Below are 20,469 nucleotides of genomic sequence, written 5' to 3' on the forward strand. Positions count from 1 at the left end.
CTCATGTAGAGGTGAATGCATATGTAGGCCATGCCCACATATGTAAATGGTGTTCAAACCACACACGTGAGGTATCGCCACGAACGTCGGAGCAGGAGCAATAATTCTCACACTAGACCTCCTCTGTAACTTTACACTGATAACCTGTAGAAATTTTTAAAGCACCACCCATGAAGATTTTTGAGTACCGCAGTTTCATGCCATTCCACAAGCGTGCGCAATTTTAAAGCGTGACATGTTGGGTATCTATTTACTCGCCATAACATCCTCTTACATATTTTACAAAACAATTGGGGTATATATTGTTTTTTTTAATCAACGTGTATTTTTTTCCAAAAAATATATATTCATTTTTTTAAACTGCGCATTTCGGTTTCGGTTTTCAGCCAAGTGCATTTTGAATTTTCGGTTTCGGCACCAGAATTTTCATTTCAGTGCACCACTAGTTACCATGCACAGCTACACCAGATTTTGCACTCTCAAGTTTTATTAAATAACCCCCACTGTCTGCCTGGCCCATAATTCCATGGAGTCAGCAAGGCCACTGGAAAAAAATACAAAAACATAAGCAATCCCCGGTTCCGTTGAGAAGGTGGGGGCACAGGCAAATGTTCCAAGAGGCTGCAGGATCCCATTCATAGAGCAGCACAGGACATGCTATATAAAGTAAGGTTAAGCGAGCGCTATTGTAAAATTACAGCTGCTAGGACACGAAAAAGGTACCATAAAACCTCTAAAACAAATAATCATAAAAGGCAGTGCAGCACTGTTAAGTAAATGTGAAAAAATTCCTACTAAACAGAATTAATAATATATCTTATTTCATAAAGTGCAAATAATGCCACAACACTCCACCATAGATGCAATAAATATAAAGTGCGAAAGAACACATAATGAGTGGTTACAGTGGCAAGTATGTGAGAACAAGTCCAAGCAATAAACTTGAAGATCGTAGCAGATTCAGCTCAAGATGCTCTATTCCTCTAGATCAGGACACAAATGATGTGACTGAAAATAAGTGAATTGCGCACTCACCAGATGTGCGCTATAATTACACATTTGAGATCACTTTTGTCTTATCCGGTCAGCCAGATCAATCACTCCCAGGTATGGTCAGGTTCCTGTTCCTGTTCCCTTCAGGGTCCATCAAATGGTATCACCGCCTCAGGACACTTCTAAAATGGCTTCTGCGAATCTTGAGACTCACAGAGAGCCCGAGAATAATGCCACATAGCGTGATACTGCATTCAATAGGGTATTTATTCCAGATAAGGTGCAATACAAACAAGTAGAAAATGAAGACAACTGACCATGTGTAAAAGATGGCCGCCAGCGGCGATGTGACGTCAGGATGCTGTAGCCCCTTACCCTGACGCGTTTCGTGCAAATAACTTAGTCATAGGGTGCAGGCTTGACATGCTTTAACACCCAAACAACAGATTGCTGCACTACAATTTTTTGTTCCACTGAGCAGGTAAGTATACGTTTTAGAAAAAGAAGCATAACAGGAAAGTGGAGTTAGGTTCCTCTTTATGTCAGGTTATAAGCATTTTTATTTTCAGCAGATATGAAAAAAGAGCTTTACAAAATATTGATTATAGGGCATGTCAGTTCATACAATGTGAAATGCTGCAGCGATGTGCATCAGTGGTTAACATAAGGTGCTGAGTTCCCAGGACAGCGCTCTACAGTCTGTGCTTCAATCAGGCCGGGCAGACGACCTCCCCTGAATCCGGAATTCCTGGCAAGAACTCCAGTTCTTCTTTTAGGTGTTCCTTCAGGAATGGCAAGACCTCCAGGACGTTCACATAGAAATCCCGAGCATTGGGATTAGTCTTGCGCTGACCCTTTATTGCACAAGGGTTAAAGATTCCAAAGCTCAGAACCCCCACCTGAGCAGAATCAAAAACAAGAGAATGAATGAGCTCTGGGAATGCAATTCTGTCAGTAGATTAAACAATTAAAAAAAAAAAAAAAGATTTCCCTGCAGAGAAAATAGTTTAATACTCATCCCATCGTCCACACTGCCATTCTTCACCCTCCTAAAGTTACCACCGCCAAAATATCTTCAGCATCCGAAACATCTGGATATGTTGAATGTCGGTGTCCCACATCATGTGCTATGGTTCCTTCTGATTGTAGTAGTTGACTGATGGAACCACAAAGCAAAGAGGGGCACCAGGTATCTGACACTCCCAGTGTGAAGTGTGTAGGATGCTTAAAGCAGCATTAACCACTTCAATACCAGGTGCTTTCACCCTCATCCTGCCCAAGGCCAATTTTCAGCTTTCAGTGCTGTTGCACTTTGACAATTGCGCAGTCATGCAACACTGTACCCATATGACATTTTTATCATTTTTTCACACAAATTGAATTTTTTGTTTTGGTGGTTTTAAATCACTTGTTTTTTTTTTTGCTAAACAAACTATAATAAAGACCAAATATTTTTTTAAAAAATGTAATTCTTAGTTTCTGTTACAATTTTGCAAGTAATTTTTCTTCTGATTTGCGCTGAGGCTGCACTGATGGGGCTGCAATGATAATCAGGGCACTGATCATCATTACCCAAGAAGTCTGTTTACATGTGACCAGCTGTTATTGGACACAGCTGATCACATGGTAAAGGGCCGCTGTGATTGGCTCTTTACCACAATCTGTGATCAGCTGTGTCCAAAGGACACAGCTGATCACAGAGCGCGCCCCAGGATGTGCGCTTGTGGGAGGACAACCATATAGACGTCCTCCCAGAACTGGAGAGCTGCGCTATAGCCAAGTAGTTAAACCCAAAACGTTAATATAAACGCAGATTGCCAAGCCTTAAAGGATAAGTTCACCTGTCGTAGCATGTTAAATGTTACACACCAGCCCCCGCTCCCCATTGTGACAACAGTGGATCCCCCCTCCTTCCCCCTGCTAGCTGTCACAATTTAAAAAAATGCTGCTCCGTCCGTGTAATTCATTCACAATGTTCTGTTAATGAGAACACTACATGTTCCGACAGCCTTTGCGGCTGTAGGCTTGTAGTTCTCTATTAACTACCATGGCGCTGTGGAGTAACGTGATAGTTCATGGAGTCTTTCTGTCAGTAAGTATCTGCTTGCCTGTACAGGATGTACGAGCACAGAGATACACTGAAAGTCTGCAGGAGACCTGCATGGCACCAAGCGGTCTGCTGTTTGCTGGTGCAATGCTTTAGAGCAGGGGTCTCCAAACTTTTTAAACAAAGGGCCAGTTAACGGTCTTTTCAGACTTTAGGGGGGCTGGACTACGAGAAGTCAGAGAAGAAAATGTCCTAACTTCACTGGGAGTAAACGCCGAATCTTTGGAATTAGGGGAGGAATCGTACCCCATCTTTGGTGTCAGTGGAAGGAATAGTTCCCCATCATTGGTGTCAATGGAAGGAATTGTGGCCCATTGTTGGTGTCAGTGGGAGGAATTGTGCCCCATCATTGGTATTAATTGGGGGAATAGTGCCCCATGGTTGGTGTCATTGGAAGGAATTGTATCCCAGCACTGGTGTCAGTGGGAGGAATTGTGCTCTACTGTAGGTGTCAGTGGAATGAATAGTGCCCAACTGCTGGTGTCAGTGGAAGGAAGTGTGCCCCATTGTTTGTGTTTTTGGAAGGAATTGTGCCCCAGCGAGACAAATACTGCCACATCGTTGATTTTATTAGGAGGAATAGTGCTCCTTTGTTGATATTGGGTGGAATTGTATACTATCATTCGTGTAAATGGCAGGATTTGTGCACCATTGTTGGTGTCAGTGGCAGGAATGATGTCCCAATGTTGGAGTCAGTGGATGGAATAGTGCCCCAAGGGCTGGTTAAAAGCAAGCAAAGAGCCACATCCGGCCCCTGGGCCGCAGTTTGGAGACCACTGCTTTAGAGGCTCCAGAAACAAAAAAATAAATAAATGCACTTTTTTTTTTACCTGCAAAAAAAGTGCATTTAATATTTTTTGTTAAAAAGGTTAACTTATCCTTTAATTATGGTGGCTGCTTTTCTTTTAGAGTGTCTCTAGTCTGGATGGAATAGCACTGGAACCACCTTTGGACAGCAGCATGTCAATCTGATGCAGTAGGAGATTTAGATGGACTTGACTAACAATTTAAAGCCAAATTCCAGCTAACACTTGTTTCATTTTAAGCAGTTATAGCATACAATCTTGTTCCTTTTTGGATAAAGGTCTTACATAAATAAATAAACGCTGATCATTGTGAGCAACCCTGTCAATGGTAAATGGTTTGTCTCAACCCTCCAACTGCCACCCTTGCTGGACAGCTTGAGCTGTTAAAGGAAGTTTAAAAATAGCATAGACTTACTGGCCAGATGACCATGAAAATAAAGCCAAAAAATGTCAAACTAATGCAGCCACCTCATCTACGCAATGGTAATCTACAATATATTACATTTTTGTTTTTAGATTTTATACCCCTTTAACTACTTCATTTCTCAAACCTTTAAAGCCCTTATGGACTAGAACAATTTTTCCTTTACCATTCTGCACCTGTTTATTCGGTGATAATTTAATCATTTTTGGGGACAAACTATGCTTTCTTTTGTCAATATTAGCCTTTAAAAGTTTTTTTTATCTTCTATAAAATCTATAGGCCAAAAATATAAATTATTAGTTTTTTTATAATGCGCTTTTTTTATCTTGACCATTTGTTAAAGGGTTTTTTTAAGCAGTTTTACTGTAAATAAAAAGTATAAATTTTTATCCTATACTTTGTCTTTTGTTTTCAGTATTGTGCATTATTTTATGCAGCACTGAAAAAATATTAAGCAAAATGACGGAAAACAAAAATATATATATATATATATATATATATATATATATATATATATATATATATATAAATAGTAAAAAAATGGAAAAATGAAAAAAATAAACAGAAATATAATGGATAAAGGGAAAAGGAGCTGAGCAGGATTAATTTAGGAATAGTAAGATGGGCGGGGGGTTAAAAAGGAATACATTTATTTTATTTTTATTTTTTTGTTTTTAGTGTTGTCATTACATGAAAGGTCACACATTTGATCTACATATGAATATATTCATAAATACAATGATTGTATTTACTCAGTGACACTTGTAGACTATCTGTAAGTGTCATTTTACACAGAAGTGGCTGCATTTTGCTTTGTGTAATATATAGCAATTCCCGGTTGTAGTTGTGATAGCCAGTAATTGCTGACAACCGTAGTGAGAGAGGCGGTAGGGTTAAAGCCAAACTTTTACATTTTTCTTTTTGGATAAAGTAGGGAATAATTTATACCCGTCAGGTTTTTTTTCTCTTTGCTTTCATTGTCTTATTGGTAATTTTACTCTTCTTTTCCTCTCTGAGCTCAGCACAAAGCAAGAAGAAATCTCTCCAGAGTAGAAGAGAGCCTCTCTTAGTGGGCACCCAAAACAAGTTTCCCCTTTTGAAGATTCCTTCTCTGTCCCTAAAATGCTAGTTTTCCCATCAATTTCAGTCTCAATGGTCAACAAGAAAAAGAGACACTGTAAATTTGGAGTGTGGAGGCCACAGACAGCAATAAAAATCTGACAGAGATTCTCAACCCTCACTACTCTATCCAAAACATAAAGTACAACTAAAGACAAGTTTTGCATAGAATGTAGGTTATTATTGCTGTCTGTGCCCCGGTTAGCAATATTTGTTATGTTTACCATCATCACCAAGAGTGAAAGTGAAAGAAAATACCAAATTTTGGGTTGTCACCAAAACAGGAATAAAGGGGAAATCTTCCAATGGTGTCAACCAGGGAGTCCCTCGCTTTGTAAGGATTTATTCTCACTTCCTGTTTTGGCTATGGGACAGGAGGTGACAAGAAATCTCCCTAATGGGACACAAATGATGGAAAAAAAAATGACAGGGGTTATAACACTCCCTCAACCCACCAGCCTCTATCAATAAGAGAATAATGACTTTTGCATTGACTGACCTTATAACCTGCCAACCCACCATCATGCAGGAAAGATACAAATGCTGTAAGGTCACATTATTTTGCATTTTTTAAACCTGTTCACCTTTATGTAACAGGCTATCGGCGCATATGCTTTCCTTCCATTTTTTTATTGGCTACTTTCTGTGGACAAATTTCCATGTCACGAGTCTCACCTGGAAGAATCTTCTCCTCTTTCTCAAATCAACAAAGAGAGATCCACCCGATTCTCCTGTGAAAGAAGGCAGGACAGTGGCAGTTAGGTACACGTGTCTTTGCTCAATCTATCCCAGCTTTACGTAAAAGTTTTACACATATACTGTGTGTATATATATGCGTGTACACACACACACACACACACACACACACACACACACACACACACACACACACACACACACACACACACACACACACACACACACACACACACACACACACACACACACACACACACACACACACACACACACACACACACACACACACACACACACACCGAGCCTCACCGCAACCACGTCGTGACGTCAGAGCCCCTCCCCTACGCGTTGCGTCACAGGGTCACGTGACTTCATCAGGGGGATAATGATCATTATCCCCCTGATGAAGTCACGTGACCCTGTGACGCAACGCGTAGGGGAGGGGCTCTGATGTCACGACGTGGTTGCGGTGAGGCTCGGCAATTCCGACTGCAGACAGAGGCAGGCAGGGAGGGAGAGCAGAGATTGAGGATTGCTCACCCAGGATCTATATATGATACATTTGCCGCCCTGTACCACCAAGGAAATGCATCTAGCTGTGTAATACCGCTACAGGCAGAAATAAACTTCCATCATTTTAAAGGATAAGGCACTATCGTTTGTTTTATTTTCTCTATATCTGACCCCTAAATTGCATATGGGTGAGAGGAGGAAATGAGAAGGAGATGACCCCTGGAGGGGAATAAGGAGATAAAGCTGGTCTCACAACTGACACATGAGCAGTGGAATAAAGGAGAAAGAGGAGAGTACAGGAGTACCTACATCCACACCTTGGCACATCTATATCACAGAGCTTTTATCCATCGATCCTGGAAGGATCAAAAAGCGTATTTGCCTGAATTCATTCAGGCAAACATAAAGGTGAGCGCATAGGAAGATCATAAGGCACCTGACGAGAGGAAACAAGGAATCACCTTCACTTTGGCACTTTTTCACATACACTTTTATTTAATTAATTTATTTACTTATTACACCTATGCACGTGCACATGGGAGTGTATAGTTGCACAATTATTATTGGATAGATTGTATATAATTGGAATGGTACTAATTATATGTATTATAAATATTCACTTAATATTCACATTAGGTTTCATTATTATCATCACACACATCTAGGTTATGATGTGTGTATTGGTAATTCACTGGAACTAACTTTTATCGCATTGATTAATTTATGGCTTATCACTCATGATTATTATTATGATTTACACTTGATTTATTTAACAAGCATAAAGTGGATTTAGAGATATATATGCACAATAATAGGAGCGCGGCACTTTAAATACCATTTATATTGATTTGACACCACCAAGTGAGTTTGTGCAAGTGCCAGCGCACCATACATTAAAGATTAGTATATAATTATTATTTAAAACACCCATTGGATTCATAATAGCTCACAAGGATTCACACCATATAGCATAGTATTTTGTATGACCTCCATTCCATGCCTAGAAGTCTTGGTACTGTCCTTACAAATCATGAACAAGTTGGTGACATATTGCAACATCGATCTTTTTCCAATCTTCAAAAATGACCTGTTTTAGAGCCTAGAAGCTGGATGGGGAGCGATGCTCAACTTGTCTCTTCAGAACTCCCCATAGGTGCTCAATTGGGTACAGATCAGGAGAGATACTCAGCCACTGAATCACTTTCACCCTGTTCTTCAGAAATGCAACAGTGGCCTTAGATGTGTGTTTTGGATCATTGTCATGTTGGAAAAGTGCACGACGACCAAGGGAATAGAGTGATGGTAGCATCTTCTCTTTCAATATAGAGCAGTACATCTGTGAATTCATGTTAACATCAATGGAATGCAGCTCCCCGACACCAGCACTCTTGCAGCCCCACAGAAGGACACTGCCACCACCATGGTTCACTGTAGGCTCCATACATTTTTCTTTGTACTCCTCAGCTTTGTGACACCATACAGTTTTGAAGTCCTCAGTTCCAGAAACATTTATCTTGGTCTTATCACTCCAAAGTACACAGTCCCAGTCGTCTTCTTTTTCAGCATGGGCCCTGTCAAATTCTAGGCGGGCTTTTTTGTGCATGGGCTTTAGGAGAGGCTACCTTCGTGGATAACATCCATGCATGCCATTCCTCTGCAGTATACGCTGTATTGTGTCACGGGAAACAATCACCCCAGTTTGGCTTTCTACTTCTTTAGTTACCTGCAGCAAACTTGCATGGCGATTTTCTTCAACCCTTATCAGAAGACGCTCCTGTGGAGGTGTTAACTTCCATGGATGGCCTGAACGTCTCTGTGAGATAGTTGCAGTTCCATCTTAAATTTTTGTATCACTTTTGCTACAGTATTCTGACTGATAAGTAAAGCTTTGCTGATCTTCTTGTAGCCTTCATCTTTCTGGTGTAAAGAAATTATTTTCTTTCTCAGGCCTTGGGACATTTCTCTTCCATGTGGTGCCATTGCTGACAGCATGAAATGAGATTGGGTTTTCTTTAAGTAGCACATTTTTGTAATCATCTCTCTGCTAGACACCTGTTTAATGAATAATTACTCACCTTTAGTTGAATTCTTGTTCATTAGGATTTTGTTGTCCAAAATTTAGCTTTGGTCCTAAAACTTTCATTGGGGTGTATTCATGTTTGCAACATGGTCTTGAATGAATTTGTTAGGAAAAATACTTTTTTGTGCATGCAAATTAACAAATCTTGTTTGCAATCAATGGCCAGCATTTGTGGGAGTATTTTGTAGTATAGTGTCCCATAGAAAATGTTGATAAGGAAAGGACAGTTTTTCTGTCATATTTGTTGGGGTGTGTGTGTGTGTATGTATGTGCATGTGTATACATTGCAAGAGAGTAAAAAAGACATTTATGGAAAGGAAAACACTGCAAGGATGCATTTAAAGTGGTTGTAAAGAATAAAGCATTCTATGTATGAAGGTAAAAAAACATTCTGTGTGCTGCTCCCCCCCCCAATACTCACCTCTGCCGCCTCTCAATCTAGTCAGTTCGCCAATGAGATAAGAGCAGGGGGTAGGGTTGATCAGCGGCTCTGTGTTTGATGGACGCATAGAGCGGGGCTTGGGAGCAAGTACACACCAGTACCCTCATAGCAAACGACTGGTCAAGGAGGAGGAGCCAGGAGCGCTAGCGGGGAATGCGAGAAGAAGAGGTTCTGGGCTACTCTGTGCAAAACCATTACACAGAATAGGTATGCATGACACGTTTGTTATGTTTGTAATGAACCTTTAATATCACTTTAAAATACTTGATTTTTCTGTGCTTTTTCTAACTGCAATCTGCTAAGTTGTGAAAGGGTCTTTTTAAGTGACACCAAATTTTTGTTTAAAAAAAATTATATTCCAGTATGTATTGTTAACTCAGAAAAGTCCCTTTTTATTGCCCTCAGTCTCCTCCAAATCTCCTAATTCTTTTTTGCTGCTGTGATATGACTTCCTTTTAAAGCTGCCTATACATTCAGGGCTGGTGCTTCTACTAGGCAAACTAGGTGGTGGCCTAGGGCGCACTGCCACCTAGGGGTGCCTGGGCACAGCACAGTTCAGCACTCTCTGTGTGGGATGCCGCCATTCATGAATGATCTTTCAGCTGAGAGGAGGGGCGGCAGAGGGGAGGAAGAAAGAACAAAGGAAGATGCCGGGTGTCTAAGGCCAGTGCAGCAGCTGAGCTGGCACCCCTTCCAATGTTCCTCTCAGACTCAGTCCCTTACTGCAAGCCAGCTGGCGGCTGCTGATCACTGTGGAGTTCCAGCCCTTCTCTTCCCATTCATCAGCGGAGGTGGAGCTGCCCCTGCGGAGGAAGGTAATGTCTGACTCTGATGTCTCATGTCTGTGTGAGTGTGACCCAGCCAGCCGGACATCCATCACATGTGCAATGTGTCAGTGAGTGATGACATCATCACGATCCCACAGCCTGCTCTTCTAGTACCTGCTGGGCCTGCTGATCTGTGTCAGTGTTAATGGTGGTGTGTTGGATCTGTCACTGTGAAGATGGAAGCCCTGCCAACAGTGATAGCACAACGCTGGAGTAAGTCAAAGTAAGTCTTTCTTTCATAATGTGCTAGTAAGCAATGCATAATAGCACATTATAATATTACCTTGCAGGAGGAAATTTTTTTTCTTTTTCAGAAGTTTACTACCACTTAAAGTAGTGGATGTGTATAGAATATTTATAGAGAATAAGGATATCATTTAGTCTCATTCTAAAGCTGCATTAAAGTAGACATATAGCCAACATTTTTTTTCTTTTAGCCCAGGTTCACACTATGTGGTGCGGGACATAGCATGTAATTCACACAGGAATCGCACCGCAATCCTGTGTGAATTACATGCAAATATCTGTGTGGTGCGATTTGAGCCATACATTTTGTATGGCTCAAATCGTATCGCATGCTCGCCAAAAAGGTGCAGGACCCTTTTTTAAATCCGCATCTGAATCACATCACATGTTGCGATCTGTTTCGGGGTGCCATTAATGTATCATTGACACCCGCAGCAGATTGCATGAATGCGATGCAATTGCAATGCGGGAAACACACAGGATTTGCAGCTTTTCCTGCACCGCATTGGTGTGAAGTGGGTCTTATTGTGGGTTGGAGTATGAAGTATTAAAACCCCTGCCAGTTGTTTTTTGTTTGTTTTTACTGTCTGTGTACCACTGGGGACATTCGCTTGACATCCTGTGCCAGAGGCTCAACAGGAACTCATTGGAAATCTCCCAAGAGGACGGGAATTCCCCTCTTAGACAACTGTCCCCAGATTACATGTCTCTATTGGAAGATTTCCCCTCACCGCTTGTTCGGAAACTTTGGATTTCTTCTCACTTTCTCAGTCCCAAGTACAAAAAGGGGACAGAAATTAAAACCTTACAGAGGGTTTAACCTTTCTCCATTCTATCCATAATTAAAAAAATGGGTTTACCTAGACATGCACTCTAAAAGACTACTCAATAACATCACTGCCCTTTGAAAAACAATCCACCGTGGATTATTTGCAGAGGTTAGTAAAGCAGTGGCTGACAGGCATTTAGGAGGCGGCTCGTGGTTGTGCTGTGCCACCATTGAACTCAGTTGGCAAGTTCAACAGGCAGTGATGCCCAAACCTACAAATGCCATGACCGTGAAGCAAAGCATCATGGCCACAGCATGTGTACAGCCATGTCTGGTTGTATTGCTACAATTTGGGTGGGGGGCCAGGGGATGGTAAAACCGTGTCTCATCCCGTCTTTCCCCATCCACACATCTGAAACAGCCCTTAACGTAGCCATAGTGTGAGTTTGACCTCCGTTAAATATTTACACATGATGTAGCTTTGTATACACACAGCCCCAGCCTTACCTTTACAGGACATTTCTCCCTGTACACAGAAGTGTCGTGGTGACACCAGGTCCTGGACATTGGTGATGTTTTTAAATTTTTCCCATTCTTTAATGATTGATATACAGCCGTCCCTCTGGGGGGAGAGAATATGCAGTGATTCACAATGACAAATGATAGAATGAGGGAATAGAAACTGATGTAAGATGCTATCCAAGGGAAGAAGGAATGAAAAAATATACTGCCACCCAACAACAACCTCAATATATACACCTGCTCATGAAAGTGTACCTAAAACCCAAAGCTTTTTATTACATTTTGGAAAGGCTCTTATTGCTCGGTACGTGTCCCCACTGGGGAGATTCACCCTCTCTATGTATTCCTTAGGCCTGGTTCACAGCTATGTATTTTGCGGTACATTTTCCCTTTTTGCAGAATTTTCCTCTTGCAACCACTGAAAGTTGGCTTCTCCTCCTCTCCCTCCTGCTGGCATTCAGCAGCTTCAGGGAAAAAAATGATATTATTCTATTCATAATAAAAAAAAAAATTGAAATTCTGAACCATTTATTTCACTATGGCCCTTGACCGGTTACCAAATCACTTAAAGTGGTTGTGAAGGCTAAAGGTTTTTTGCCTTCATGTATTCTATACATGAAGGTAAGAAATCTTCGGTGCGGAACGGTGCCCCCACCCGATCAATACATACCTGAGCCCCATCATGATCCAGCGATGTGACCGACAGCCTTGGCTAAGATGTGAGTTACTACTTATCTTTCTATTAAATACCTTCACAGTACACACTTAGAGGCACTGTGTTTCTTTGTTTCCCTTCTGCAGCGTTACGCTTCGCTCCTATGCAGCTTGCCCTTAGTGCCTACTGGACTACCTTCACCCCTGCCCATTTGGAACTCATCAAACATACATGGACTGCCACACCATGCGCCTTTTGTATTGATTTTGAATGTTTGCCCACTCACAAAGAAATGATCAGTCTAAAAATCGAATGGTAGGTGTATTGTAACACTGAGAGACAGAATAGCAACAAAAAATTCAAAAGAAATGCATGTCTAACAAATTATGTACTGATTTGCATGTTCATGAGGGAAATAAGTATTTGACGCCCCTATCATTCAGCAGGATTTCTGGCTACCAGGTGTCTTTCATACAGGTATCAAGCTGAGATTAGAAGCAGTCTCTTAAAGGGAGTGCTGCTAATCTCATTTTGTTACCTGTATAAAAGAAACCTGTCCTCAGGAACAATCAAACAATCAGATTCCAAACTCTCCACCATGGCAAAGATGAAAGAGCTGTCCAAGGATGTCAGGGACAAGATTGTAGACCTACACAAGGCTGGACTGGGCTACCAAACTATCACCAAGCAGCTTGGTGAGAAGGTGACAACAGTTGGTGCAATCATTCGCAAATAGAAGAAACACAAAACAACTGTCAGTCTCCCTAGGTCTGGTGCACCATGCAAGATCTCACCTCGTAGAGTGTCAATGATCATGAGGACAGTGAGGAATCATCCCAGAACTACACGGAAGGATCTTGCCAATGATCTCCAGACAGCTGGGACTGCAGTCACCAAGAAAAGAATTGGTAACACACTACGCTGACAAGGATTAAAATCCTGCAGTGCCCGCAAGGTCCCTCTGCTCAAGAAAGCACATGTCCAGGCCCATCTAAAGTTTTCTACTGAACATCTGAATGATGCAGAGGAGAACTGGTTGAAAGTGTTGTGGTCAGATGAGACCAAAATCGAGCTCTTTGGCATGAACTCAACTCGCGATGTTTAGAGGAGGAAGAATGCTGCCTATGACCCCAAGAACACCATCCCAACTGTCAAACATGGTGGTGGAAACATTCTGCTTTGGGGGCGTTTTTCTACTAAGGGACAGGACAACTGCACCGCATCAAAGGGACGATGGATGGGGCAATGTACCGTCAAATCTTGGGTGAGAACCTTCTTCCCTCAGCCAGGGCATTGAAAATAGGTCGTGGATGGGTGTTCCAGCATGACAATGACCGAAAACTCATGGCCAAGGCAACAAAGGAGTGGCTCAGGAAGAAGCACATTAAGGTCCCGGAATGGCCTAGCCATTCTCCAGACCTTAATTCGATTAAAAATCTGTGGAGGGAGATGAAAGTTTGAGTTGCCAATCATCAGCCACCAAACCTTCATGACTTTGAGAGGATCTGCCAAGAGGAGTGGGCCAAAATCCCTCCTGAGATGTGTGCAAACCTAGTGGCCAACTACAGGAAACGTCTGACCTCTGTGATTGCCAACAAGGGATTTGCCACCAAGTACTAATTCAAGTTTTGTGAAAGGGATCAAATACTTATTTCCCTCATGAACATGCAAATCCGTGCATAATTTGTTAGACATGCATTTCTTTTGAATTGCTATTCTACTCTCAGTGTTACAATACATCTACCATTCAATTTTTAGATTGATCATTTCTTTGTGAGTGGGCAAACATTTAAATTCAGCAGGGGATCAAATACTTATTTCCTTCACTGTACAGACATGTTTTTTTTATTCCCCCACCCAAAAAAAAACATTAACCTTTTAGAATCACTTTAAGTGGGCTTCCCTTTTCAAAATGTTGAGCACCCCTGCACAAGATGCTGGCTGACAGCTGATGAAACCCTATGTGGATATGGAACAGAAGTCAATGTATAGTAAGTGTGTTCGGCTTACCGCTTTATTGTGTTTTATGTAGACTCTCCCTTCTCTCAGCACATTTTGGTCTTTTGTCTTGGCGATAAATCCAGCCGGTATGTCACTGGAAGACAACAAATGATTCCCTGCAAGAAAACAAAGAACATCAGGAGCAACTCCTAATAACCAATCCTGGAGAATCTTTACTCCCCAAAATGTCTCAGCAATACCAATATCCCTTATCCATCACTCTGATACAAAGGGGGATATTTGTCAACCAGATCCCAGTTGTGTCCACAAATGTGCTGCAGTTTGTATATCTGTCATTGAAAGGTGATAAATTATATAATGCCTGATGTGTGAATGGACTGATACCAGTGGAAATTGGTTCTAACAGATATACTGTAAGGTGCTTTTTACATCAAAGAAAATCTAGTGTGGGAGGACTCTGGTTTTTTTTTTGTTATTATATCTTTTAGTAAATTTTCCAATACATAAATCAACATTATATAATTTTATAAAAAATATAAACATTCCACATTAATTATCAATCCCCATCCCTACCCCCCTGTTAAATTACCCCTGTCCAAATAGTTCTTTCCGACTCTACTTCTGTCTTCTCCTGTCTGTGTTTATGTCCCTATTATCTCTCCTTACTTTTCCTTTTTATGGATTTCTCTCTTTCCGCCTTTGATTCTCCTCTCCATTCTTCTTTTCTTCATATCGGCCCTCCAGTTATTCGATTGAATTCTCTAGCCTTACTACCTGGGACTCCCATCACTTCCAGATATTTTTCAGTTGTCTTGAAAGTCATACCATATACTCCATTCCTGTCAGGGATCTCCTCGATCCCTGCCGCGATGGTCCCGGCGCAGGCGCAGTGCACCGCCCTGTGCAGGGACACGGGCACTAGGTCCGGGCCGGCCGCGGCGTTCGAGTTCGCGCATGCGCAGTAGAAGCCGCGGCCGCCCGCTGGGCACCAATGGCAGCGCAGGGCGGGATATTTAAATGGCCCTGAGCTGTCATTCAGTGCCTTCTGGTCTTCCCTGCATCCTGTGAACCTGTGATCCTGTACCCCTTGTAAGTTTTGACCCGGATTGTACCTGACCTTGCTGCTTTCTCCTGCTTTGACCCTTGCTTTGCCTGACCTCTCTCCTGAATGCCCCTGATTGGATTTGACCTGCTGTTGCTGACCTGGCGTGTGACCCGACCATTCTATGCCCGCTGCCTTGTACCTTGCCGTCCTCTCTGTTACCGACCCGGCCCGTCTGACCTTGCTCATCCATCCATCCATCCCTTGCAGTGGGGTCTTCCGACCTCCTCACATCAGACTCTTCCCCGTGGGAGCCCCTTGCGCATACTACTACCACTGACGGACGCACCCAGTAGTCACGACCTGGTCTCGGGGAGCTCCAAGTCCATCCCCACCATCAGGGGCCCTGGTGAACAAGCACCCTGGGACTTAGATTCCGTGCGCTGGGGACGCCTATTCAGTGGAGTGCTAGTAGTACCGCCAGGCGGTCCCTTACATTGTCATTTTAGCACATGGAATATTTTAAGTGTTGACACTTCAGAACAAAGTTAGAAAAGAAACTTAGCAGATGTTACACGCAAATCAATGTGAGTTAAAATCCATCAGTAGCTGATAAGTATTCCTTGTAAATCCATATTGCCTATTCCTGCCATGTGGCTGTGTAAGCCGTGTACCAGGGTGGGCTCCCCAGGATACAGTGAAGTCACGAACAAGGAAAGCAACCCCAACACCATCTTTTGCCACAACAGAATTTTACTTAGATGTGGCAAATAAACACAACCACAAATGCTGGAAACATACAATAAATTTACATACACCCAGCCCAAAGGCTGAGACCCTTGTGCTGCACAGCACGGCGCCTCCTGATGGATGAAGGTAGTGAAGTAATTTACCTACTGGCGGGCACAACTAAGCTGCCACACCTTACCTGTTATTACCCTAAAAGAGCAGGAATCAGTGTATGGGTGTACGGTATGGGCTAGCCTGCGGTGCAGCACAACAGCTTACAATCTTACACATATCTACAGTACCAGAAGGCCATGACTGAGTCTAGAGGAGGTCCCTCGCCGCTTGAGGAGATCTGCAGGCACCTGTCTAATTTGACACAGGCCGTATCGGCCCTGCAGGATAGATGTCAGCAGATTGAAACCCAATTCCAGACCTGCACTATATCCGTTCCCGCCCCACAGGCCGCGGTCCCCGCACCTCCAGCCGTAGCAGCCCCTGTGCTGGTGTCTGGGGCATCCGCACCACTCCCGGCGGTCGATCCCCGAGTACCCTTACCAGAACGTTTCCACGGGGACCGCACACGTTTCAGATCATTCCGCGAGTCCTGTCTCCTCTATTTTGAGCTACAACCCCGAACCTTCGTGACTGAATCCGTGAAGGTGGGGTTCGTCATCTCCCTCCTGCAGGGTGAACCCCAAGACTGGGCCCATCGATTACGGGGAAAAAATGACCCTCACCTCAGTTCGGTTGACAGTTTTTTTGATGCAATGGCCATCCTTTATGATGACCCGCAGCGGGCAGCTTCTGCTGAAGCTACTCTGTACACGCTCCGGCAAGGCCGCCGAGCGGCGGAGGAGTACGCATCTGAGTTTAGGCGGTGGATGGGGGATACTCGCTGGAACGAGTTCGCACTCCTGCATCAGTTCCGTATAGGCCTATCAGAAGGCCTGAAAGATGAGCTCGCCCGGGTGGAGGTACCTGAGACTTTAGAGGACTTAATAGCACTGACCATTAAAATTGACCGTAGACTGCGGGAACGCAGGTTTGAGAGGTCCGGCCAGGGTCATGGAAATCCCTGGGGATCATTTCAAGGTCCCAGTCAAACACCTAGGCCAATCATCCAAAACCGGCCACCTGGAGATAACCCCGAACCCATGCAACTCGGCCTGGCACGGCCTAAACTATCCCCAGAGGAACATCTGCGCAGACGATCCCAGAACCTGTGCCTCTATTGTGGCGAAGCTGGTCATATGGCACGATCCTGCCCGCAGAAACTGAGTAAGTGCACCTCTTCTTCCTTATCCATTGGCAATGTTGGTCCATCCCAATACTTAGTGGTACCCCTTTCCTTTCAGCTTCCAGAAAGGACCGTGGAAGTATCGGCCATAATTGACTCGGGGGCATGCAGCTGCTTCTTGGATATTAATTTTGCTCACCAGCAGGGTATTCCTCTCCAATTAAAACAGAAGGGGTTCAATATTTATTTGGCCGACGGTTCCCGAATAAAATCGGGGGTAGTTAACCAGGAAACCCCCTCTATCACCACTGTCATTGCCGGCCAGCACCAGGAACTCCTCCGCCTGGATGCTATAGCTTCACCCCTCTTCCCAGTCATTCTGGGGCTCCCATGGTTACGGGCCCATAACCCCCAGATTGACTGGGAGACCGGAGTAATCACGTTCCCTTCCCCATACTGTCGGGTATACTGCCGCACTTCGGGCCCGGGGGCCCCCAAATCCTCCTGTGCTCCGAGGGGGAAGCTGAATTAAAACAAGTAATCCCTGCAGTCTACCATGGGTTTCTAGATGTGTTCAGCAAACGGGGAGCCGATACTCTACCCCCCCACCGCCCTTATGACTGTCCCATTGACCTGTTACCCGGCTCAGAAATTCCTTTTGGGCGAATCTTCCCCCTTTCAGAGCCCGAATTGGGGGCCCTAAAGGAATATATCGAGGACAGCCTCCAGAAGGGGTTCATCCGCCACTCCACTTCACCGGCGGGGGCGGGAATCTTCTTTGTTGAAAAGAAAGACAAAACCTTAAGGCCGTGTATCGATTACAGGGAATTGAACAGGGTCACGATAAAAAACCGTTACCCACTACCGTTAGTACCAGAGCTGTTCCAAAGTTTAAAGTCAGCAGTGGTTTTTACCAAGCTGGATCTGAGGGGGGCGTACAACTTGATTCGCATAAGGGAGGGGGACGAGTGGAAGACGGCCTTCCGCACCCGCTTCGGTCATTTTGAATATCTGGTCATGCCGTTCGGGTTGTGCAATGCTCCGGCCACTTTTCAACACTTTGTGAATGATATTTTTAGGGACTTTCTGGATGTCTTTGTGATCGTTTATTTAGACGACATTCTGATTTTCTCCCCGTCTTTGGGGGAACACAGAATACATGTAGCAAAAGTATTGGGGCGGTTGCGGCAGCATGGGTTGTACGCCAAGGCAGAGAAATGTTGTTTTGAACAATCCAGCATTGCCTTCTTGGGCCTGATTATCTCCACCGCAGGGGTCACGATGGATCCCCAGAAGGTCGCTGCAATACTGGATTGGCCTGAACCCACAGACAGGAAAGGCGTCCAACGATTCATCGGTTTTGAAAATTTTTACCGGAAGTTCATCAAGAACTTCTCGGGTCTGGTCTCCCCCATTACTCAGCTAACCAAGCTGGGAACCCGGTTCAGATGGACACCAGAAGCGCAGGGAGCTTTCGAAGCCTTGAAGAAACTGTTCACTTCGGCACCCATTTTGGGTCACCCAGACGCCGCCCTGCCCTATATCTTGGAGGTAGATGCATCGGAGAATGCGGTAGGCTCCATCCTCTCCCAACGAAAAGGCACCAAGGAACTGCTCCATCCTGTAGCGTTCTTCTCACGGAAGCTTACCTCAGCGGAGAGGAGCTATGATATCGGTGATCGAGAGCTACTAGCGATCAAGACGGCGTTAGAGGAATGGAGGTACCTGCTGGAAGGTGCGGTGCACCCCATCTTAATATTTACTGACCACAAGAACTTAGAATATCTGAGAACCGCCAAGCGTCTACGCCCGCGACAGGCGAGATGGGCACTATTCTTTTCAAGATTCAACTTCCACATTACGTACCGGCCTGGATCAAAGAACACTAAGCCGGATGCGTTATCACGGATGTACGAAGACGCCAAGGAGATCCCAGTACCCGACACCATCCTGTCCTCGGGTAACTTCTTGGTCCTTCAGTCGGACCTTCGTTCCAGGCTAATGGAGGCATCCACAAACTTCTCTACCCCAGGCGGAGGGCCGCTCCAGAACAAGGAGGGACTCCTATGGAGGGAAGATCGAATTGTGGTGCCGGAAGAAGCCCGAACCCTGGTCTTGGGGCATTGCCACGACCACCCGATGGCGGGGCACTTTGGCCCAGAAAAGACCCTGGAACTTCTCCGACGCTCATTTTGGTGGCCAGACATGGCTAAGGATTGTAAGGGCTATGTAAGGTCCTGTGTCACCTGCCAGAAGAACAAGCCATCAAGAAACAAGGTTTGGGGTCTGCTGCGACCCTTACCTATTCCTGAACGGCCTTGGCAAAAGATCTCATTAGACTTTATAGTCGAGCTTCCGCCATCCCTAGACCACACGGCAATCCTGGTGGTCGTGGACCGCTTGTCCAAGATGGCCCACTTCATCCCGTTGAAGAAAACCCCCTCGGCGGCCGAGACCGCGCGAGTCTTCATTCGTGAGGTAGTCAGGTTGCATGGGGTCCCCGAAGACATTGTCTCGGACCGGGGGGTCCAGTTCACATCCAGATTTTGGAGAGCACTGTGCAAAGCCCTGGACATCAAATTATCTCTCTCCTCTGCGTTCCACCCTCAAACTAACGGTCAAACCGAAAGGACCAATCAGACCTTAGAGCAATACTTAAGATGCTATACTTCGTTTACTCAAGATGACTGGATGCCACTTCTACCTCTAGCGGAATTTGCGTACAACAACGCCCGCCACTCAGCAACAGGGCAGTCCCCGTTCTTTGCCAACTATGGCTTTCACCCAGTCTTCCTCCCGGATTTGGTTTCGGAATGCCCAATACCAGCAACACAAGATGTGGTAACGTTTTTCGCCGCGAACAATAAGAAGCTTCAAGAGGCCATCAGTCGGGCCCAGGAAGACTACAGGAAAGCATTCAACAAGAAACGGAGAGGAGATCTGCTATTGCGGCCTGGGGAGAAGGTTTGGCTGGCGACGTCCAATTTAAAAATGCTTTGCCCGTCAAAGAAATTGGGACCCAAATTTATAGGCCCCTTCTGCATTAAACGGATGGTTAACGAAGTAGCCTACGGACTCGTCCTCCCTGACACGCTCAAGATCCACCCAGTCTTCCATGTGTCCCTGCTGAAGCCAGTGGTCCCAGATGCCTTCCCTGACCGGGAATCTAGACCCCCGGAAGCGGTAACGGTCGAGGGAGAAGAAGAGTTTGAGGTTGAAACAATCCTGAAGTGTCGAAGGAGGGGAGGCCAGACCCAATTCCTTATCAAATGGAAGGGCTATGGCCCTGAAGACAAT

At 44.5% G+C, this 20,469-nt stretch overlaps 1 protein-coding gene across 1 annotated transcript in view; it reads right to left on the reverse strand.

Moving 5' to 3' along the window:
- Nucleotides 1-1,513: 1,513 nt before the first annotated feature.
- The window catches only part of LOC149439369 (complement C2-like), a gene marked incomplete at its 5' end in the record, with an annotated part of 72,960 nt that continues 54,004 nt past the window's right edge, over nt 1,514-20,469 (reverse strand). Inside the window, 4 exons of the mRNA XM_089659110.1 lie at nt 1,514-1,892; nt 6,125-6,180; nt 11,533-11,647; nt 14,213-14,319. Coding sequence (XP_089515236.1) covers nt 1,704-1,892; nt 6,125-6,180; nt 11,533-11,647; nt 14,213-14,319 — 467 coding nt within the window. The remainder of the gene's footprint in view (nt 1,893-6,124; nt 6,181-11,532; nt 11,648-14,212; nt 14,320-20,469) is intronic.

This window comes from Staurois parvus, unplaced genomic scaffold (genome assembly GCF_062004578.1).
Source record: "Staurois parvus isolate SC_StPar_1 unplaced genomic scaffold, SC_StPar_1.0 ptg001133l, whole genome shotgun sequence".
NCBI lineage: Eukaryota > Metazoa > Chordata > Amphibia > Anura > Ranidae > Staurois > Staurois parvus.